Source organism: Triticum urartu, chromosome 2A (assembly GCF_056163025.1).
Source record: "Triticum urartu cultivar PI428250 chromosome 2A, HENAU_Tu73, whole genome shotgun sequence".
Lineage (NCBI taxonomy): Eukaryota > Viridiplantae > Streptophyta > Magnoliopsida > Poales > Poaceae > Triticum > Triticum urartu.
The window spans coordinates 17,768,736-17,792,969 of NC_141874.1; the positions used below are offsets into that span (position 1 = coordinate 17,768,736).

At 46.6% G+C, this 24,234-nt stretch overlaps 1 protein-coding gene across 1 annotated transcript; it reads right to left on the reverse strand.

Annotated features, from left to right (window-relative positions):
- Positions 1-9,030: 9,030 nt before the first annotated feature.
- On the reverse strand, positions 9,031-15,303 carry LOC147982974 (putative disease resistance protein RGA4). Its single transcript, XM_087542771.1, has 2 exons — positions 11,694-15,303; positions 9,031-9,533 (listed from the first exon to the last, which is right to left on the reverse strand). The coding sequence occupies exon 1, from the start codon at positions 15,096-15,098 to the stop codon at positions 11,709-11,711; it is 3,390 nt and encodes a 1,129-aa protein (XP_087398897.1). The 5' UTR covers positions 15,099-15,303; the 3' UTR covers positions 9,031-9,533; positions 11,694-11,708.
- Between the last annotated feature and the right edge of the window lie 8,931 nt (positions 15,304-24,234).

The window sequence follows — 24,234 nt, forward strand, 5'->3', positions numbered from 1 at the left end:
GCAGGCTTGATCATGTTGAGAGTGGCTGCTCTATCAGGCTGAAGAGGGGGGGAGGAGAAGCAGTTCGGTTCTTGGCTAAAGGCCTTTATACCGAAATCCACGGGTGAAAATAACAGAGGCAGCTGGAATGAGGGCCATAACAATTCTCGAGGGCGAAGCTATGGGAGTGGAAGAAGCCTTAGTCTGGGTACCTCTAAAGGCAGGTCAGGCAGCGACAACGGCAGTTGGAGGAAGGAGAAAACCAGATCAGGGCAACAGTCAGTAGAAAATGGGACTAGGGAGGAGGAGGTCACAATCCCTCTTAAGAAACAAATTGCTCAATCACGGGTGCAGGAGGGAATCAGTGGGGATGAGGACCCGGGAAGGGAGACAGAGCGGAGGAGGCAACTCACATTTGTGGAATCCACAGCACAAGAGACACCAATGGGGGACGGAATGGAGATCTCAGGCTCTAATGGGGTTTGTGATGGGGGAGAGGTGTCAAATGAGACCGGCGTGGAGAAAGGAAAGGGTGGTGTAGGCGTGGGAGTTTCGGTGGAGTATGTGATGGGAGATCAGGGAAACAACAAAAAAGGTGGCAAGGGGGGAGCTAAGTTTCATAGGCTTAACAGAAAGGGGAGGGAAGATGGTAGTTTGCCCTTGGGTGTCAAGGTGGGAGAGAAGCGGGGAGGAGACGAGATGGACTGTGACGAAGGGGAGGGTGGAGAAGCAAAAAAGAGCAAGACCGGACAGAACACTGAGGATAAAAATGGAGCGGGGCTGTCGAAACAGCCCTGCGAGCATCAATGAAGGTAATAGCCTGGAACTGCCGGGGGCTTGGGAACCCATCGGCAGTTCGAAGCCTTCTGGACCTCCAGAGGGTGGAAGAGCCTGACATCCTTTTCCTTTCAGAAACAAAGATGAAGGAAAAGGAGCTGGATTTCTTAAGGTGGCGGATGAATATGGTAAATATGGTGGCAAGAGACTGTGAAGGGCGGAGTGGCGGTCTGGCTCTTTTCTGGAGAAGGGGAGTTGAGGTGAATCTGAGATGGAAAGGGAGGTACCATATCGATGCCGAGGTGGTGGAAGACAATGGTACAAGGTGGATATTGACGGGAGTGTATGGTGAATCTAGAGCGGGCAAGAAAGAGAACACTTGGAGGCTGCTCCGCACATTGTATGGCCAGTCGGATCTCCCGTGGTTGTGTGTGGGGGACTTTAATGAGATCCTCTTTGCGGGTGAGAAGGAGGGTGGCCGGCTCGGGCCCAGGGATGTATGGATGCCTTTCGGGGGTGCTTGGAGCAATGCGAGTTGGAGGACTTGGGTTTTGTGGGGGACCCATTCACTTGGCGAAATAATTGGCAAATGGTGGCTGGGTATACCCGTGAGCGACTGGACCGAGCGGTGGCGAATGCCAACTGGAGGTGTTTGTTCCCACTGCACAAAATCATAAATGGGGATCCTAGACATTCTGATCACCGCCCAGTTATTGCAGAATTGAATGGGCAGAGTAAGCTAATGGGCGATGGAAAGGGACCAAGTGGTTTTCGATTTGAGGTGCGCTGGCTGCAGGAGGAGGGGTGTGCAGAGGTAGTTGAGGGGGCGTGGAATGCATCTTTTGTGGATGGGGGAGGTTCGGTGGGGGAGGCGATCAGGAGGGTGGGAGGGAGTTTGCTGAGGTGGGATACAGAAGTGCTAGGGGAGCTTAAACACAGAATTAAGGTTGCTAAGAGAGACCTTGAAAGGTGTAGGAGAGGAGGGATCAGCCAAGAGCAGATTTCAAGGGAGCAACTTTTGAGATACAAACTGGACCGACTCGAGGATCAATATAACTTGTACTGGCAGCAACGTGCACATGTAAATTGGCTCCAGAAAGGGGACCGAAACACGAAGTTCTTTCATGCTCAAGCATCGGAGAGGAGGAGAATTAATATGATTAGGAGCTTAAAGAGAGAGGATGGAAGTGTAGTGGAGGGGGAGGAAGAGATAGGACCTTTTATCACTAACTACTACAAAAGTTTGTTCTTATCCTCTGTAGGCCCACTAAACGATGACATCTTCCGTCATGTTCCTTCCTCGGTCACTCCGGAGATGAATGAGATGCTAGCCAAGGCCTTTACTGGTGAAGAAATTAAGGAAGCCCTTGATTCCATTGGTGATTTGAAGGCGCCAGGCCCGGACGGTATGCCGGCAATCTTTTACAAAAGATTCTGGCATATGGTGGGGCCCAAGATTCAGGAGGAGGTCTTGAGAGTGCTCGACGGTGGTGAGATCCCGGAGGGGTGGAATGAGACAAACATTGTGCTAATCCCCAAGGTAAAAAACCCAGAGTTTCTAACACAGTACCGCCCAATCAGCCTTTGCAATGTGCTCTATAAACTCATATCAAAGGTTATTGCTAACCGGCTGAAAGTAATTCTCCCGGATTTGATTTCTCCAACGCAGTCAGCCTTTGTGCCTGGCCGGATGATCACTGACAATGTGCTCCTAGCCTATGAGATCACTCATCTGATGCACAAGAGGAAGGGAGGCAGGGAAGGGCTCGCTGCAGTAAAGCTGGACATGAGCAAGGCGTATGATCGAGTTGAGTGGGACTTCCTGGAGAAGATGATGCATAAAATGGGCTTCGCTGCCGGTTGGGTGAGTCTGATCATGAAGTGTGTAAGATCTGTTTCCTATCGTGTCAAGTTTAACCGGACACTGACTGAGGTTGTCTTTCCCCAGAGAGGCTTGCGGCAAGGTGACTCATTATCGCCATATTTGTTCATCCTTTGTGCGGAAGCTTTCTCCATCTTGCTGCAGCGAGCTGAGCTAGATCGCTCCATTGAGGGGGTTCAGATCTGTCTAGGGGCTCCTAGTATCAACCATCTTTTCTTCACGGACGATTCCTTGATTATTATGAATGCTACCAGTGAAAGTGCAACTCGACTGCAAGAGATTCTGGATGTCTACGAAAAACAGTCTGGCCAGAAAATCAACAGGGACAAGTCGTCCGCTTTCTTCAGTAAGAAAACGAGCAATCATAACAAGCAGCAAGTTTTGCAGGTCCTTGGTATCTGTACTGAAACACAAAATGAGCGCTATCTTGGTCTACCAGTACATCTAGGAGCAGCAAAAAGTAAGGAGTTCGAGTACATCAAGGAAAGCATCTAGAGGAGAATCCAGGGTTGGATTGAGAAACTCTTGTCCAAGGTGGGGAAGGAGACTGATAAAAGAAGTGGCCCAGGCCATCCCAACCTAAGCAATGTCTTGTTTTGACCTAACCAAGAGCTTGTGTGAAGAAATTAGCTCAATGATTTGTCGTTACTGGTGGAGTCAGCAAGGCGGGCGGTATAAGTGTCACTGGATCGGGTGGGAAAGACTCACGAAGGCGAAGAAGGATGGTGGGCTGGGTTTCCGTGACCTTCATATTTTTAACATGGCCATGCTCGCTCGTCAAAGCTGGAGGTTGATCCAAAACCCTGAATCGCTTTGCGCGGTGGTGTTGAAGGCGAAGTACCACCCTGATTGCTCAATTCTAGAGGCCGGCGAGCATAGGGATATGTCCTACACCTGGCGCAGCATTCTTCGAGGCCGCGACCTGCTTAAGGAGGGCATTGTTTGGTGAATTGGGGATGGCACTCAAGTAAACTGCTGGACGGATCCCTGGCTGCCGAGGGGGGTGACAAGGAGACCTGTTGCTCACCAAGGGAGGTCCATTGTGTCGAAGGTATATGAGTTGATCAATCCAATTACTGAAAACTGGGATGAGGAGCTTGTGAGGGAGCTTTTTACCCAGGACGATGCTCGGTTGATTCTGGCCATACCATTGAAACCGGACATGGAAGATGCAGTCTCTTGGCATTTTGACAAGAAAGGGTTTTTTTCAGTGAAGTCTGCCTACCAACTAGGAGTGAACCTGAAGGATGCTAATAAGCAACAAAACTCTGGCCCCTCCAGTGAGCAAGGTAAGCCCCTGAACAAGTGGCAGCATATTTGGAAGCTTCAACTCCCAGGTAAGGTTCGCATGTTCCTGTGGAGACTAACACACAACAGCCTTCCTACTCTGCTCAATATCAAAAGGAAACACATTGAGCTGGATACTAGATGTCCCATGTGCCAGAGGCTGGATGAAGATGGTGGTCATTTGTTCTTGAAATGTAAAAAAGTGAAGGCGATTTGGAGGGAAGAGAATTTGGAGGATATTCGTGTGGCGTTATGTGAGTGCCCTGATGCTTTTGATGTTATGAGGCATATTTGCTCGCTTCCGATTGAGAGAAAGCTACGGGCATGTATCCTTCTTTGGGACTGGTGGACGACAAGGAATAAAACTTACGCGAGCGAAAAGCAGCGATCGACGGGTGAGGTCAGTGCTTTCATCACCAAGCACCTGATGGATTATGCGTGTCTGCAAACCAAATCTCCTCCTACATCTACAGTCAAATATTCATGGACGCCTCCGGCCGCGGGACTCATAAAAATAAACACAGATGCAGCGTTTCATGAAGAGTCTGAAGCAGGGTCATGGGGTTTTGTTGCACGCGATGAGCATGGCACTTTTCTGGTGGCGGCGGCTGGCAAGATGCAAAATGTGCACAGCCCTCTCCAGGCCGAGATGATTGCCTGTATGAAAGCAATTGAGGGCGCTTCTGAATTAGGGGCCCAACGCATTGTCTTTGAATCTGACTGCCTGAACATGGTCACGACGCTGAAAGGGCGAGCCTATGATGCTGCGGAGCTTGGAGTCCTGTTCAGAGAGGCTAGGAGTTTGTGTCGCTCTTTCTTTGAATTCTCAGATTTTCTCTTTTGCCACCGGGAATGTAATATGGTTGCACACGCTTTGGTGCAGCATGCTTGGGGCGCTCTGGACCCTCTATTCATGTGGGCAACTGATGCCCCAGACTTTGTATCAGGTTTGGTGATCTCCGATATGGGGCACCATGATTAAGTGGAATACATCTGTTATTCCTTTTTTTTAAAAGAAGTGGGTTGCTCTCAAACGACAAAAGTCATGCACTAACTTTAAGCAACCACTAATTTATGGTGTAGGGGTGGACTATTTATAACCAGGAGGCAACCCGACATGATATGTCCGAAATGATCCTGGGTCACTAAGGAACCGAAACGTGTCAAACGGTCAGATTTCAAACACACGTGACAACTTGACTTGGGCTACAAGCAAAGCTGACTCATCTAGCTCTGGATAAGATTTGCTCTTATTGTCTTTACTCGAAGACATAGGATTTGGGTTGAGCATCACGTCAGTCTTCTGACTTTGTTCACTTGGACCCAACTTAACAGTTCGATGGTTCCTATGACTCAAGAAAAAAATGAAACTACAAAAAAACTATGTCTTCGCACTTCATAGTCTTCATGTGAATGTCTTCATACGTCATTATCTTCAACGTGAATGTCTTCACGAACCACCATTGTCTTCATACATTTTTAGGGGTCATCTCTGGCAGGTAAACCGAATCAATGAGAGACTTCTATCTGTTTATCCTACAATTCTCACAAACACATTAGTCTCTCAACCACGTTTGTCGTCAATATTCCAAAACCAACTAGGGGTGGCACTAGATGCACTTACAATGCTAAGAACATGCAAAATGGCCGATGGAGTGTTGACATCGTCCTTAGAAACAAACTTCGTGCAAGTTATTTTCCAGCGCGTAATCTTTGCCGAAAAACAGGAGGTCATGTGTTGAAACCATATTTTGGCACAGAAGGAAACATTATTAAGATAGCCTCAAATGAAGAAGTGTTCTACATGCAAGTTTCTATATTATCCTCATAAAGAACTTTGATGTTTGGGTCATCACCATCCGATCTAATCTCGAGGGCCGAAACTATGCTGGAAGTAATAATAATTAGTATTCAAAGTACTGTTTGGCCTATTACGCCTCCAAGATGGCCTCATATGAAAGAGTGATCTACATGGAATGTCTTCACCTAGTCTAAACGGTCGATTTTGATATAAAACTTATCTTAATCTGAGGTTGTATGCAAAAGTTAGAGCCATCGCGATGCGGCCCTACCATGAGCAAAATGTGGCGCACGACATTAGACACCCCATATGGCCGATGACTGATGGGTAGCGCCACTGGTTGCCTATTCTACGCGAGTAATTCGGCCCTCAAGATGGCGTCAAATTGAAAAACGCTCAACACAAAAGTTGTCCGTCTCATCAAAACGGTTAAATTTTATTTGGGGCACGTCTCCGTCAAGGTCGTTTGTAGACTGTGGGTTCCAAAAACCGAACTGTTGTCTCAGACTTACCTCAGTCCGAGTTCGGTTAAATTTGGAAAGATTTGAATGGTATCTGGAGTCTATTTTTTGTATGGGAAGACCAGCCACCTCATAATCATAAATAAATAAGAGGTCACGACCAATTCAACAACATACAGTCGAACAAATCATCTACCACTTTTTACCTTCACCTTCTCCCTTGTTCTTGTTCTTACTCGTTCTTCGTTTGTTCTTCGTCCTGGAGGGCAGCGATCCATGAAGCCCTAGGGGAAATCAGGTCGACCTAGGGCAGCCCATAGCCGTCGTGCGACCTAACAGGGTTCCTCCAGGGCATGTGTTGTTTCAAGTCTACAAAAGCACTCACCGAATTGCTTGAGTACTGCGCTTCCAATCGGGTCTCTTTCGAAGTAAGTTGTTGTGTATTACCCCCGGCGTCGAGGGTACATGGTGACGTGTTTGTGTGCGTTGGTGTTGGCCTGCTGGAGATCAATGATGGCCACGCCGGTCTCGGAGACTCTTTTCCCCAGGTCGCTAGGCGACGACCAAAATGTCCACTTTCAGGGAAAGGGACGTGAATGCGTTGGTGTTGGTGTTGGTGTTGGCGTCTAACCGGGCATTGAGTCGCTCGAGATAATCGCTGATTGATGGATCCATGGCTCTTCAATGATGTGGCGGTGGAAAAAAAATTGAGGACGAATTTGGGGGCGAGGAAGGGTGGTGCCTGGCTTTAAATACCATATGTCCCTCACACGATTATTGAATACAAGCTTGGGTTACTAGCAACAGTGGAGCTACAGGATTTGAGGAATCAGGAAGAACAGAAGGAAGAGGACCAGAGGTAGGAGAAGGGAGCCATCGTGACAAAGCTGTGATCCACTGGATACCTTTGCTTATTGCTCTCCCTCGAGTAGTCCTGGCCATGGGCCGCCCGGCCCCAAAAAGCCCGGCCTGACGCTGCTCCCAGGCCAGACTGAGCCTAGGTTTTGAGCCCGAAGACTAGGTCAGGCTGGGCCTGGGCCCGCCGTTTCTGCCATTTACTAAAGAGGCCCGGTGTGTTTTTTGCTAGGACATGCCGGGCTTGGGCCTGAAAAGTAGGTCCGATGGCCGGGCCGGGACGGGCTCGGGCCTGAGTTTTTTTACCTCGGGCTTAGTCAGGCCCGGCCCAGAGGATGGCCAGGTCTACCCTCGAGTATGTGTAGTCCTTGCTCGACTTCATCCATATGGCCCGACCCGTGGTAGTTGGCCCATAGCCCAAATGGGATAGAGAGCTGCTGATAACAAAGGCCTTGGTTCTTGCTCGACAATAAATCTGACCTTCATGATGAGGTCAAGAAACCGCATTTTTCCATCCCTCCACTCATGGGGTTATGAGGTGTTTGCACCGGCGTTGTGTAACGTAAAAAATCTCTAAACTTTATTTATGCTTCCTGAATATTGGAACTCAAGTGCTTCAAGCTAAAAAAGAAATTAATATATAATAGTGTCTATAAGAAGATTTTAAAATACTGACACTCTTATTATCTCTTCCCAAATTGGAGGAGAGGCAAGAGAACAAACTTGTGCATTTTGTGTTCACTGGAGTGACTAAATTTGTGCATTTCATTAACCTTGGGGGCGGGGGTAAAACGTTGATGTTTAAAGCCTATGGACGTGATGCATACAAAAAAAAAGCCTATGGATTTCTTCTTCTTTTTTAAACACACCCCCCCCCCCTATATTTTAATTAATTGATACAATCATTTGTTACAGCTGTTGCCACGCAGGGCGGAACACTATTAATAAAAATACCATCAGACCTATTTAAAAAACTAAATTTTGCAATCTCATGCGTCACCATATTCGCCTTCCTATTTATCTTGATGATTTTTAACATACTCATCATCTTGGAGACACTCAACGCTTCCTTCTTCAAATCAACAAGGTTTGACCTGTCCAGATTATCATTTGCAAAAACAGAGGCCACGAAAGAGCAGTCGGTTTCCAAAATAATGGGCTTGTGAAGAGTGATGTCAATGTAAAAGCCTGAGATGGTCGCTCGAAGTTCCGCTTCCTCAGCACTAGAGCACGTACCAATATAAACCCAAGAGGAGATAAGAACTTCTCCAATATGATTTCTGACAACCACCCCTACGCTTGCCGCGCTAATCGTCTCCACAAAACTTGCATCAACATTAATCCTGAGGAATTCCGATGTGAGAGGCAGCCAAGGAACACAATTCCTCTCCACATTATTACTGGTTGTAATCCATCGATATCACCCTTATCTTTATTACTCACCTCTACCTTCGTCATTGCATGACAAGACGAGAAAGATGCCCAGTAATTTTGAATAAAACTCACTAAGGCCTCCAGAACATGAATATGGTTTGCTTACACATAGGCGAACTTAACTGATACAGCAAAATAAGTAACCAGTCCGGCCCCGAGCAGTTTAAAAACCTATGGGTTTCAACTCAACGATACTTTAAACAGTTCGTATTCATTCTGAAAAAATGGAAAAGATTCGATGCAGCTTCACCACTGGGGTAGGAATTTTTCTTAAGAATTTCTTTGTGCTAATTTCAATAGGATTTCTAGCAGCCATTCAAATCTCTTTGAAACAATTCTTTGTTTTTTCTGTGATGCAATCAATCAATCCTATATTTTCCTAGTCTCGTGTTTTTAGAAACCCGCGAATAAAAAAGGCCCTTAATGTGTGTATGCTTGTTGTGTACGGGTGCTTGTTTTTGCCTGAAGAAAATACAATTGCCTAAAGTGAAGTGGAACAGCTTACAGGTAATACTCAAGAATTGGACATTATGGCAATAATAACAGCAACAACAAAGTCCAAAACATTACATTGATTGAATACAAGCTTGGTTTGCAAGAGTTGGAGAACAAGCTCCTAAACTAGTGCACACAGCACCTCACAACCACACGGGTTTACACGATTCCAAATATCCAAATACAACCCACTAATTACATAGAACACAACATAAGCAAAAGTACAGCAAATTGTTCTGATAAAAAGCAAGATCTCAACAGTCCACTAGTTTTTTTTTTTGAAGGAACAGTCCACTAGTTGATGAAACAAACGCGCACCCGTGCTAGGCACAAGTGCAGGAACCAGGGGAAAAGGGCATGATAGACGGAAGAGAACTTCTGCTCTGCTCGGCTCTATCGGGCTGGTTTTTCCTCCATTTATTCGCAAATTTCCGTCAAAGTGCACGGCCGATTTGGATTTCAGGACCTCGGTACAATGGTGAAGATATCCCTTTGACTATCACCAGGCGAGTTGATGCTTCGAACTTGTTGCCTCCAACTTACCCTCCAGCGTTTCAGCATCCTGTAAACACAGATTACCGTCAGACATGTCTCTCAAGATTGAACATTTTTTTCGACAAAGGATGAATTTTATTGATTCAAAATAGAGCATCAAGAGGATACAAACACAATAAGCACACACTCGGTCTCTACATAGCTAAGATGCACACAGTCAATAGGAACACAAGCACAAAAACACGTCAGCCAATAGCAAAGTCATATAAGACCAAAGCTATCCCTATGCAAGAAAAGATAAAACCAAAGCAATCAGATCTGCGATCGACAAACAACAACAATAACTATATCCACACCAACAATTCTATGACATCACATGGACGGCGAGGTTCTTCAACAGCGACGCCATCAGAAAAGGAGCGCCGCTGTCGCCGGATCCAACCACACAAGGCCGGAATCTAGGTTTTCACCATGAAAAACCAGTCCAAGCACATCCGAGCAATGCCTTTAACAAGGTAACGATGTAAAAACATCGCCATTGCCAGGTACAACCCACTCGGGTCATAGCTAGGTTTTCACCCCGGAGCTCGAGACCGAGTGCTCGTAGCAATATCATCAACATCGCTCATGTGTTGTCACCACCACTTTTCCTCGATCCCAGCAGCTACATACGATGTGCGATCGCCGTCACTGCACAACCATCCCTCTGCGTCAAGCCAACGTCAGTAGTTTGATCTTACCGTCAAAGTCAACCACCAGATCTGGAGGAAGGAACCCTCATGCAAACTTTCGGTGGCCACTCGCCGGATAAGAGTCCTGCCCATGCCTGTCGACCCAGGGGTCGAACATGACCGGAACTGGAGCACGAAAGTCAGATCACCATCGCGGACGGGCGTCCAGACGACTCGTAGTTGCCTCTGGATCAGCCGGCCGGGAGCGCACAACCAACAGATCGGCATCGCGCCTCCGGAGTACTGAGAGAAAGCCAAAGGGGGATGCAGCGCCACACGGACCCGCGCCACCGCCGACCACGTCGGATCCCTGAGCGAGCTCGCGTACGGATGTCGTCCACCACCACCACCCATGCGATTCCATGGTTGAGGGCGGCCACTAGTCAGATCAGCCGCCAGCCACGACTCCGCGCGAGCCATACCGCCCACGCCTCCACAGCGCCCTTGTTGCGCCGCCCCGTCCAGCACCTGCACCACGTCGCGCACCGCCGCCGAGAATCAGCAGCCGCACCTTCATGGTTCAAATCAGATTGAGCCCCAACGCGCTTGGGAGCCCTGCGACACCCACGGACACGCGAGAGGGAGGAGAGCCTCCGCCGCCGCCATCAGCTGCACGGGCTTAGCCCGGCGGCATCCTCCGGCGGCGACGGAGGGGATGGAACGGAGGCCGGCGGTACTGTCGGCTGCGGCTGGTGGTTCCGCCCGTGTTGCCCACCTATACTATCCTACCCTATCCTATCCTTCACAGGGAACTAACTGCAGAGCGCGCTGAAGGTCTCCTCTATAGCACGGAGTAAAGATCAATAGTGAAGTTGTTGATAAAATATATGGAAACTGTTAATACTTCCCTTTTTAACTGTGATAGAGCTCTCTACCTGCACTCGGCTTTCCATAATTTTCTCTAAAAGCTTTTGGTATATGCCACTGCATGATTATGAGTTTATCTCCTTGAAACATTTCCATCATTTCATGGTTTTCTAAATTATGTGCTACGAAACCAAACACTTTTCCTGAAATGCCAATTTGGCAAGGTCAAGTGACAACAACTGACTGGAATGAACATTTCACATGACCTGTAAAATAACTCATATTTTGACTAAGCCCGGGATTCCATAAGGTCAAGTACAATGGACCAGCACAACAAGGCTGAACAACTCGAACTCACTGGGTTAATCCAACCATTTGAGATGTATTCCTACAATAATTAGTTATGTTAATCTCTCCCGGTCACTAAAATTTTAAGAAATTCCCAGATGAGGGGGACCCTCCTAATGTAACAACTAGTGTGATGGTTCCACCAAAGCCACCTGGGTTCGAGTCTCCCACCTACTCCAAGTGCAAAGCTTCCCTTACAGTTTTTCTTGAAAAGAAAAGACAGGGTTTTTCCTCCCTTTCGCCTTTTCCTTTTGAAATTCAGATTTTGTAAGCTTCTCATGAACATGCAGAAACACATACAAAATTACAAGCAAAAACAGAGACTCAAAATTTAAATATACCTTCACAATATTCTGTTACTCGATCAATACACTAGGTACAATTGCAAGCTTCTCAACATAATGCCCTTTCATGTTTCTTGACTTCCTGGACAATTCAGGGTGGCACCGAAAGATATAAAGTGTTTCCAGTGACGATGGCAGATCCGGTAAAGATTGAAGCTCTGTGCAGTACGACATTCTCAGCACCTTCAGATATGAAAGGCTCATAAAGTTCACAGGAAATGATGTTGCAGTTACTTCAGGGCACCTCTCAATCACCAGATATTTTAGTGAAGCAAGATACTGCAATGAGGATAGAGAACAAAGCGATTGACAGTTGCGAATGCACAATTCAGTGAGCACTGTGCAGAACTTAACTGTTTCCGCTACCGGAAGTGATGTTATGTTAGGAAGGTCTATAATCTCCAAAGAGGACAAACAAGGCAGATCCTGAAGAAAGCTTCTTAGAGTCTGGTCAGTAAGATTACACCGAGAGAGCTGAAGCCTTTGCAGAGATACCAGAGACCCCAGTTGTTCAGCAGCAGCAAGCTGCTCAGCCCCACTTATGTTTAACACTGCAATGGACTGTATATGATGTTTGTAGAGTAATCTATTGAGGATGACAGAACTTGTGCAAACGTCCAGCTGGAGCATTTCTGAACTTGAAGAAAAGGGTGCAAGCCTCATATATGGTATCAACCGTGTTCTTTCGATGGTAATTTCACGAGTAGCTTGGCAGAACAAAGGAATTTTGATCAATTCTGGACAATCCATTAGACTTACCCTTTCAAGGCATGGAAATGAGTTCTTGTCCTCTCTGCCAGCCCACTCACACAACTTTGGGAAATCATCAATTTCAAGGACACTTAGAGATGGAAATGCCACATCACTGGTGCCATAAAACTCATGTCCAATTTGATCAACTGCACACATCTCCTTCATGTGTAAATATCTGAGTGATCCTAAATTTCCCAATGGAGGAAGGATGCACAAGCTCCTGCAATTGATGAGGTTCAAAGAACGCAGTTGCTGCAGTGACTGCAGCCAACTGGGAGCTTTGGCGCCACAATACCTTCTAATATTAAGTACCTTTATGGCATGGTGAGGCCGCAGACCTTCAAGCACCTTTGCATCAGCAGGAGAGGAGCTATTTCTACTAGCTGAGCTCCATTCCAAATTCAGAGAATTAAGATAAAGTTTCTTATTCAACTCAGCTTTGCAGGCTTCTTCATAGCCTGAAACATTTTCTAGACATTTTATTACTAACCCATGAAGACCATCAATGTTCCTCAATTCTTCTGGTTTGCGCCCTTCCAACTTCTCAATGTGGAGCTCAAGTGATCCCTGAAGGTTTGCTAGCCGGCCAATGCCTACCAGTCCTGCAGTATACTTCATTTCAACCATAAGATGCCGCAAATTGACCAACATACTAACGCTCACAGGAAGCTTCTCAAGGGAACATTTCCCAGAGATGCACAATGTTTGCAGATGCAGAAGCTTGCCAATCGACTCAGGAAGTCTCTGGATGGAGCCATGGATAGATAGGTAACGGAGGTGCAGTAAGTCATAAATGCAATGAGGTAACTCTTTGGAGTTATAGCCACTGAGATCAAGAACACGCAAATGTTTGGACTTCTTCAAGATACTTTCTAAATTCACAGCAAAATCCTCTTGGAAGCAACTGGAGGAGCACGGAAGTGATGGTCGGATGAACAAGGTGAGCAGCTCTTCTAGCCCACTGAAGCTTGTGAGACCAACTAGACTCTTCACAGTGACGGACAGGTGGCGCACTGTTGATGGGATGTCACATTTCATGCCATCCTCAATATGGAAGCAGTCCTCCGCTGCAACAGACTTTGCAAGATCATGGAGTAGGTCATGCATTAAGTAGTAAGTACTGGATCCAAGCTTGATTTCTTGGAAAAATGAGCGTGAAAGGAGCAGACCAAAATATTCTCTGGCTATGTCTTCCATGCTTTTCCCAGCCCTGCCTTGTGGTTGAACAAAACCCTCGGCAATCCAAAGGCGGGACAACTGTGCTGGATCAAACTTATAGTTGTGTGGAAACAAACTGCAATATGCGAAGCACCGCTTGAGGTGTACCGGTAGGTACTTATAGCTCAAGCGCAGGGCAGGGAGAAGAGCATTGTCTTGCAATCCTGTTTTCATGATCTTCATCCAGTGATTTTTGCTCCTTGTATCTCCCAGCAAACCTCCCACCAGCTTGGCAGCCAGAGGTGACCCGTTGATTTTTGCAGCAATCTGCTTCCCTATCGGGTGAAGATCTGGATAGGCATTCTCGCGACCACTTGGAAAAGCATGTTCCTTGAGGATGGCCCAGCAATCGTCGCTATTCAGCGGATTTACAGGGTATGGATGCGATGCACCGAGGAAGTGAGGCACAGTGTTCATGCGAGAAGTTGCCAGAATTCTGCTACCAATATCTGCCGACTGTAGAGGAGCCATCATGTCCAGCCAGATATCGTCCATGCCATTACATATATCATCAATAACAATGAGGTACCTCTTGGATGTAACAAGTCGACGGAGCTCGGACTGAAGCATCTGGAAATCCGCCATCTTCTCATCAGACGTATCCCAAGCTGGCTGGGCTGACCTTAAGATCTCCGCTGCCAGGTCCATTCTGTTGGAACTAGTGGAAACTGACACCCAACATCTGACATCAAAATGCTTGGCAACTCTTGTATCATTGAATACCATCTGAGCGAGCGTGGTCTTCCCAATTCCTGCGGTGCCAACAATGGAAACCATCATGTCAGGTGGAGGAACCTCGGCGCATGGCTTGACGAGCATCTGCACGACGTCATCCCTGTCCTTGTCGCGCCCAACAAACACCCCCGTCTGAAGAACTTGGCTGGCTGAACCAGGCACCGGCTGCGGTGGCAAAGTGCAGAGCAGGTTGCCAATCTTGCGAGTTTCTTGATTCACCGCCTTGATGCCCCTGGTGAACCTGTGGGTTGGCTTGGACGCAAAAAGTGCAACAAGAAGGCGGCTGCAACCACACCACCTCAGAGCGGAAAGGAGCTTGGATCCATGGGTAAGGATCTGGACCAGGGAGCTGGGTTGAAGTTTACCGTACTGGACCTTGTCCTGCAGGAGCTCGATGAAGTGGACGGCGTCCCTGGCCTGCAGAGCCAGCGCCCTGTCGCCGGCACGCTGTGGGTAAGCGCCGGCACAGATGCTCCAGATCTGGAGCAGATGGGCGATGAGAAGGTCCAGCTCGGGGTCGGCGACCTTGGACCGGCACCTCGTAAGCTCCCATTTCCGACGGGTCCTGTGGCAGGAGTGGATCTCGGCGGCCAGTCCCTCCATGGCCCGAAACGCCGAGAGGACCAGCCGCAGCGCCTCCGCCAGGCTTGCAGCATCCAAGCCGCCAGCTTCCTCCATGGAGACGGAGGGCTTCATCCACTGGCTCTTGCCGCTGGCGGCGGTTTCATTTGGGCGTCAGATTCGGACTGTGTTGGGTGGTGCCTCCTCTGAGCTCTGAACTGATGATGGTTGCTGCTCTTGAGGAGCCTTATCTACACTAGACCAGCCAAGAGCAGTCCACCGCTGCAGTGCTTCATAATCATATACTCCTACAAGAACAAACAGTACGTGCGGTACCAGTGGATTATATTACATAGGTGTAGCTGTTGGAAGCAAGACCTGGCCCAGTACGAGCGTCGTGTCAACATCTCGCGAAACTTCGCGGAAGGTTCCCTCCGTGCCCCCGTCCCTGTCAACTCTCTTCTTCTTTCTGATGCCCCCGTCCCTGTCCACTTTCTTCTTCTTCTTTCTTATAAGTAATACTCCCTTCGTTTCAAAATAGATGACTCAATTTTATACTAACTTTAATACAAAGCTAGTATAAAGTTGGATCATCCATTTTAAGTACGTAATAACAAGAAAACCACGAGTTACGACACGCTCGCATCGACCGTGTGAATGCTCAGGTACGTGTGAATGCTCAGCTAAGCTAGAGCATCTCTCTCGTAGAACCCTTATATCACGCCAACCTGTAATGTAAAATAATCGTCGATTTACAGTTCTATATGGAAAAATGATTTGAACAGTATAGTGGAAAAGCAGTTGGCGGGAAGGACATTTCAGCCCGCATGCGTTCTTCTCCCCATCGCCGCCCACCCGCCGCCTTCGATTCCGGCCATATCCGCCAGCTGAAACACACAGCCGGACTGCTGCAGACCGGGGTCCACCGCGCCGCTTCACCGGCGCCATGGATCCGCCACGCCCGGTCACAGCCGCCTCGAATCGACCGCCGCTGAGTCACCGCTCGCCCTGAATCCGCCAGTGAGTTCTTTTCTCGCCCTTCAAGTTAGATTTAGCGAACGATGTGCGTTCATGCGAGCTACGCTGCGATTTGTAGATGGATTTGAGCCCTTGCGAGAAATTTTTGCTCGAAGATTCGTCCTCGTCCGACGTCTTAGACATAGAGACGCTGCTCGAGAACAATCGACGTCAAATGGTGGTGGTGGTCCTCGCCGCGAAAGAGTTCGAGGATAGGAACGGAAAAAGATGACGAGGATCGACTGTCGGCTGCCTTTGCAACCCTCGCAACCGCCATCTCGGAAACGTGATGTTGATGCAAGACTACTTCGCGGCGTCACCTACGTATCCGCCACACCTCTTTCAGAGAAGGTATCGAATGCGCGAATCCCTCTTCGTAAAAAATAGTAGAAGCTTGCTAGGCCAATTCTCGATTTTTTACCAAAGGAGAAACGCCGCAGAATTGAAGGGTTTTAACACATACCCAAAGAAACTCGGCAGCTATGCAAGTGATTGCATATGGCATTCTAATTGACTATGCCAATGAATATCTTCTCATTGGCGAAGATACTACAATTGAGTCAGTGTGTAGATTCGCCAAAGTGATCATCTGTGTCTTTGGTCCTACCTATCTTCGGGCACCCAACAAGGAAGAGACAAAAATGTTGATGGCAACAAATGAGAAGCGAGGTTGGCCGGGCATGCTCGGAAGCGTTGATTGCATGCGTGGACTTGGAAAAACTACCTGAAGGCATGGCACGGGTAGTATTGTGGCAAGTCTCGAGATGCAACTAGGGGTATGTTTGGTTCTTGCCTGTAGTTGCCCTGCCAATATTGGCTTGCCAATTATTTGGCGTGGGATTCTATTTTTACAATAAAAGGACAGGAATTTTATAAATATATGGCCACACATTTGTATAAGCATAACAATATATTACTCAACAGTATGCGCCCATCTATATTTATGATAAAATGATCCACTATTTTCTAAATATATCAAGATATGAGGCATGGAGGTTTATTGTGCATAAACTTACCCACATATTGGGTAGTAATCTAAGTAGTGAATTTGAATGGTTTTACAATTGAAGAAAGAAATTACATGATGCACCCAAAGTAAATGATTTTTTTCTTTGACATTTTATTTTGTCACATCGTTAGAGGAAAGTTAGGAAATTGCACAGAAAAACTACTTATTTTAGTAAAATGTGCCCTTTCCTGAGTAGGTCCAGATTTTGCATAATAATGATGAAAAGAGCTATAGCTAGAAAGAAAATTATACGCAGTAGCATGAATAGCTGGAATTTTACCATAAATGGCAGCAAAGATCATCAGGAAGCCTCCGGGATAGAAAAATGAGAAAATTCCTTATTTGGCACTGTCTTAAAATCTGGTTCTTTATTTGACACTGAAAAAAAAATTCTTCCCTATTTGACACTAGTCCTAAATTTTATTCCCTATACGACACTTTCGTCCATTTTGAGCCTAAATGACACCTGAAAAGACGATTTTGCCCCTCATGCAGTATGTGTGTGCGCGCGTGTGTGCTGTTGCGTGTGTGGGTGCACACGCACATGTGTGATGCTGCTGCATGTGTGTGTGCATGTGTGCCGCTGCGTGTGTACGTGCGTGTGTGTGTGTGCTGTTGCATGCCTATGTGTTGCCTGCGTGTGTGCTGCTGCTGCGTGTTTGTGTATGTGTGTGTGTGCTGCGTGCGTGTGTGTTGCTGCGTGTGTGCGTGCGCGTGCATGTGTGTTGCTGCGTGTGTGTGTGCGCGTGTGTGTGCACGTGCGCGTGCGTGTTGTTGCGTGTGTGCGCGTGTGCGTGTGTGTTGGTGCATGTGTATATGTTGTTGTGTGTGTTCCTGTCCTCGCACTGGTGCTGCGTGTGTGCGCTATTGCCCCCTACACACATACCACATGAGGGGCAAAAGAGTCTTTTCAAATGTCATTTAGGCTCAAAATGAATGGAAATGTCATATAGGAAATAAAATTTAAAATTTGTGTCAAATAGGGAAGAATTTTTTTCAGTGTCAAATAAGGAAGCAGATTTTAAGATAGTGTCAAATAAGGAATTTTTTCTAGAAAAATAACAAGCATCTTCAGCGTCCACTAAATTTCCCCATTAGCGCCGTGTCTTATGAAAAAAATCTGATCACCTAGCAGAATATGCCATCCTTGTTGTAATTGATTCCTAATAACCCAAATTATATGGATACCAAATATACATGGGTAAGTGATCAATTGCTTTCCTTAGAAAAACGTGATAATGCTCAGGTGTGGAACACGAACTTTGGCAGCAAAGAATGATGTTAGTATACTGCAATCAGCTCCTCTTCCCCACTATGCGTAGAAACAGCAAGTGGGAAATTTATAAACTAAGATGATTTGTAGCATACTGTGTCTATACCTAATTTGAGACTGTACGTCATGACATGCAACTGCAACCTTATAATTCCAGATTTCCTAGTGAGAACCTCCATATCACTTTTCAAGTCGACCATTACGTATTGCACACATATCTTTCTTGCATGAACCTCATAAATAAAACACATTACTCTAATCTGATCAGAGAAAAAAAATGAGGCATCACTTATTAGGTGGAAACTGATGTGCTATTTCATAAAGACTGATAGTTTATTTAACTGGTCGAAATTTTCCAACTGAAAAAAGAAATTAGAAGAAATTGACGACCAATTACATAGTAAAATCATTCCAAACCCTCTTTTCCATACCACTCTATTCCTAGTTGTAAGGGTTTTTTTTTTTGCGAGAAGTAAGGGTTTGGGGTTTCACATGGATGAATTCGATAGAATGACGCCGAAAATAGTAGCAGGTAGAAACAATATCAAGATCGATTATACATCCAAATCATTCATCATCGGTCTGAATCATGCAAAAAATAACGAATCTTAGGAAACGGAGTTTAAACTTTAGAAGTATCCAAATTATGTGGAACATGACAAAACATAGGAATTACATGAAATCTATAAATTTTATGAACAAGCTCATATAATCCTTGTAAGATTTGGGTCCGTGTACTTGGAAATGGAACAACGAAACAATAGCATCTGAACAATAAATGTTGTTGAGTCAGCATTAGCAAAATGAAAATACCAACAATTGCTGGCTTTATTACCAGGAAACGAAAGAGCTGAATGTTATTTACCTGAAGCAACAGGCAAAGGCAAAACAGAATGCTACTTACATAGCCCGCAAAGGAGCTCTGTAATCTCCTCTAGTGGTACAATTTTCAGTAATGACTGGTCTGGGCAGTGTGCATCGGTCACACTGCACCATTTCCTTAATAATCATTTCGAATAAGACATGGATGTTGTCCTTAGGGTGGCTGCACGTGCTTGGCATTCTTTCCCTCGCGCTTCTTGTGCTTGAAATCCTTCAATCCGCCATTAGCTTCACCGCTGACACCTTTTTCTCTGCATCACCCGGCTTGCACCTCTTGGCATCCAAAATTTTCTGCCTCTTTACCTGAAAGTCATAATTGATGTAGATTGTCAATGTATAAATCCGCAAATCCACAGCGGCGCACAGTTGCTTTTTGAAACAAAACGATTCACAAACAAACCCATAAATCCAATACTCTAAATCCCCAGCCAGCAGTGATATGGTTATGGAGCCGATTCGAGGTGATGGCGATCCAATGAAGAGCTTGAGAGGCACTGTCGGTCGCCGTGTTGTGCGTGTGGGACGAAAGCCACCTCCTAGTATCACCCTAGTGGGAATGCGTCGCCGCCGGCCACCACCACCTCCAGAGTTGTCAGGATTTCTCGAACGTGGAGAGAGAATGCGGGCGGCCAGCGACGTGGAGGGCAAGAGGGCGCCGACGAACTGTTTGTTGGGCCAGCAAGGGCATCGAGGAGGATCTTGGAGCAGCAGAGACCTCGAAGCGGCCCACCGACCTTCGAGCAGCTGCGACCTGGAGGCGGCCGCCATCATGCCGGCGTTGGGAACTGGGGCTGCGATGGGTAGGGCAGCGGCGAGATGCAAGGTTATGGAGGAAGGCAAGATCCCACCGTAGTAGAAGAATGGGAATGACCAACGGAAGCAGATTATGGCGTTGGAGGCGGCGGCGGCGGCTACTGTGGTGGGATGACGACGGGCGTCACCAGGGTCGTGGATGGGTGAGGAGAAACGTCGCGCTGATTTTTTTTTCTTTGATGAGGGATTCGTGAGACTGAGATGAGCTTTCCTGCCGATAAGGCCCAATCAACAGGAACGCACCAATTTTTCTATCGGAGTAGCGTCCCTCTAGGACAGCAGGCCCATTGAGCGAGAGATGGGGTGCTAACGGAGATCGGACGGCCAGAAATGTTCAGATCGGGAAAACGGACGGCTAAAAAAGCAAATCGCTGTGAGGGCTCGCTTTAGGCTCGGTTATACTGTCCTAAATAATTATGCTACAGGCCATTGCATCCGAGGATTTATAGATTTGGCATTGCTTCTTTGGTTTGTGGGGTACTCTCAATGACATCAATGTGGTGCATCGGTCTCATTTGTTTGCTAGTGATGATGCCCCTGCCTGCAACTACACGGTGAATGGGCATTAGTACACAAAGGGCTACTATCTTGCTTCTTGATCTATATTTGTCAAGACCATCAGAAAACCCCCAAAAAGGAAGCAAGCTGAATTTGCAAAGGCGCAAGAGGCCGCCCGAAAAGATATTGAAAGAGCCTTTGGGGTTTTGCAAGTTAGGTTTGCCATTATTTGTGGTCTTGATTTTTTTGGGGGGCAAGCGAACGCTGAACAACATCATGACATGCCCTGTGATTCTTCACAACATGATCATCGAAGATGAGACGGACATGGACTTGAAGTTCTTCTACGACAATGTCGGTAACCGGGTGAAGCCATCTAGAGACCTTGACCGCATACAAGCATTCATTCAGACATACCGGGAAATTGAAGACTCAAACACCCACCACCAGCTTCAGCATGATCTCATTGAGCACAATTGGCAAATACATGTGCAGTAATAAAACCTGCATTTTTACATTCATTTAGTTTACTTCATGTGTGATTTGTACCATTGTTGTATTTGGAATAATTCTTGTATTGTTATAGTTTTTAAATTTGAATAACTATTGTAATTTGGATGATTATTGTATTGTAATATTCAGATTTTAATTTATTTGTAAATTGAGAAAAAATACATGTGCAGTAATAAAACCTGCATTTTTACATTCATTTAGTTTACTTCATGTGTGATTTGTACCATTGTTGTATTTGGAATAATTCTTGTATTGTTATAGTTTTTAAATTTGAATAACTATTGTAATTTGGATGATTATTGTATTGTAATATTCAGATTTTAATTTATTTGTAAATTGAGAAAAAAAACACATGTTTTAAGAGCTGGCGCGGGCTGCGGCGGAACAGGGCCCGCAAGGCCGAACGGTAAAACAGAATATTCGTAAAATATCCTATTTTACCGTTCGGCCGCACGCCGTGTCAGCCCTCAAAACACGTTTTTCGTGGCTCTTATACTCAGTTTAAAGCTTCCCGTGATAAGGGGTTTGCTAGAGATGCTCTTAGTGTTATTTGGATATAGGAAATTAGATGTGAGATTTTAAAAAACAAGTTTTGAGAAGATTTTTAGGAAAGACAGTTTTGGTTACTTATTCTGTTAAGGTAAGCATACATGATACCTTGTTTGGATGAAAAAATTAGAAGAAGAAAAAACCCAATTTTGAGTTCCTTCCAAAACAATTCATTGAGGTGCGGTGCTTTGGCTTTGCTTTTGGCACCTACATGCACAGCGGTGGACAAACACAGCGTAAACGGCTCTCTAGCGAGCGTGCGGGGCCATCGCCGAGGCCGCCACGGTGGTCTCGCTGCTCGCCTGATCGTGCTCTGCTTCGTTCGCCGGTGTCATCCATGTTGGCTCAGGTTCCATACATGCAGCTCACATACCGCAAGATATGAGTATGGGGCGTAAAAGCACCTTGATTGATTCTCACGCCGGGCACGCATGTGCAGTAGCACCTAGCTAGCTGCTGGAAAATGATTCGCCAGTAACACCAGGGCACAACAGACATGCTAGGCTAGGGAGGCCAGACGACAACGTATAAGCTGGAGCATACGGACGACGACAGTGGTTGTGAAGCGGCCGATGGACACGACAGCTGTCGGGCGAAGTCTGCATCCGTCATGGAGGCTCTGGGCTAGATGGAGCATCGCAACCTGCTCCGGCTACCTGGACGAGATCGGCAACAATGTCTTGGCTTTGTCAAGCTGCTGTCGCGGACGGCGGAGTTTACCATGCTCAGCGCGTCGGACTTCGTTGATCTCCTGATGCATATAGAAAACATGTTCCTATAAAAACGTCCATTAGACATTAGTGGTTTCTGCATAAACTAGGTTTTTGGAAAACTCGGTTTAGTAATATCCACGAGTTAGTTAGATGATCCAAACAATGTTTTAGGTCGTTACATCAGAAATTGGGTTTAAAGAAAGGCCTCCTTTGGTTTGGAGGAATTTCATAGGAATTCTAGAGGATATGATTTTTTATAGGATTTTTTCCTTTAGAGCTCTTTGGTTTATAGAAATGGATTCTTATTCCTACATAGGATTGATTCCTATCCTCCACATTTTATAGGAAAATAAAAATGAGCCTAGACTCAATGGAAAAATTCCTTTGGTGTCAACCAAATGACATCTCGTTTCCTATTCCTACTCATAGGATTTAAGATACATGTCATCTCATTTCCTACAAAATTCCTATTCCTACGATAATCCTATTCTATAATCTAGGTATCCAAACAATCGAGCATCTACAGCAGCATATGACAAATATGATTCTCAAACACCCACATACGTGTCCGGGCAGTGACCGGACATTCCTCAAATTACCACATCTGCATCGGGACACCCAATACTAGATTCTTAAATTCATACAAAAGCATGCAAATGAAAAAACCTACGTACTACGTAGATCACTAGCTACTCCTCATTGGAGAAGTCGACTATCTTTGTGCCCAGCTTCGGGTACATGGGCGGCAACTGCAACTCCGGCTGCTCCGCTCAGCATCCTCCTCTGTCTCCATGTCAAGTTCGGCGAAGAGCGCATTGGTCGCCGCCCGTTCCTGTCAGAGGAACTCCCGATTGGCCTCCATATAAGCCTCATCCTGGATGGACTGAAGGATGGCATGCTGCTCTGCCATCTCCGCAGCTTGGGCGACGACGAACTCCGCCTCCGCCTCCTCCATCCTCACCTCCCTCTGGATCCGCCGCCTCTATCGGTTCCAGCAATTGCTCTCCCTCCTCCTCCTTCGGCTGCTCCTCCTCCTCTGGATCTAGCGAGCCCGGAGGCAGCCCGGCAACGATGCGGGCGGTGCGCCTAGACTGGATCTCCTTCGTGATCTGCCTCCGGTGCTCCGGCGTCAGCATAACGTACGTGGTGATCTTCTGCCGGACCATGGTGATGCCGGAGAGCATGGGAGAGCGGGAAGAGGATGCGGACGAGCTCGGGTGGCGGCGCAGAGAGGGAGCAGGTGGATGGGCTAGGGTTGGGGGACGCCAGCCAACTTAAATAGCCGAGCCTCGGGCGGTGAGTCGGTGCGGCGTTCACACCGCGGCGACGATGAGGCATCCGTCGGACCATTAGGTTTTCGGGTGATTCCACATGAGCCCCCATCATCAATCCTATGTGGCGGACGCGCCCGGGCGCTGATGTCTACTACGCAACTTTATTCTTGTAGACACGTGTTGAGCCTCCAAGTGCAGAGTTTTGTAGGACAGTAGCAATTTTCCCTCAAGTAGATGACCTAAGGTTTATCAATCTGTGGGAGGTGTAGGATGAAGATGGTCTCTCTCAAACAACCCTGCAACCAAATAATAAAAAATCTCTTGTGTCCCCAACACACCAAATACAATGGTAATTTGTATAGGTGCGCTAGTTTGGCATAGAGATGATGATACACGTGTAATATGGATGATAGAAATATATTTTTATAATCTGAATAATTAAAAACAGCAAGGTAGTAAATAGTAAACGGGCACAAAAAACGATATTGCAATGCTTGAAAATGAGGCCTAGGGTCTGTACTCTTGCTAGTGCAATCTCTCAATAGTGCTAATATAATTGGATCATATAACCATCCCTGAACGTGCAATGAGGAATCACTCCAAAGTTCCTATCTAGCGGAGAACATGCGAAGAAATCGTTTGTAGGGTACGAAACCACCTTGAAGCTATTCTTTCCGATCGATCTTTCAAGAGTTCGTACTAAAATAACACCAAATAATTTCATATTCAT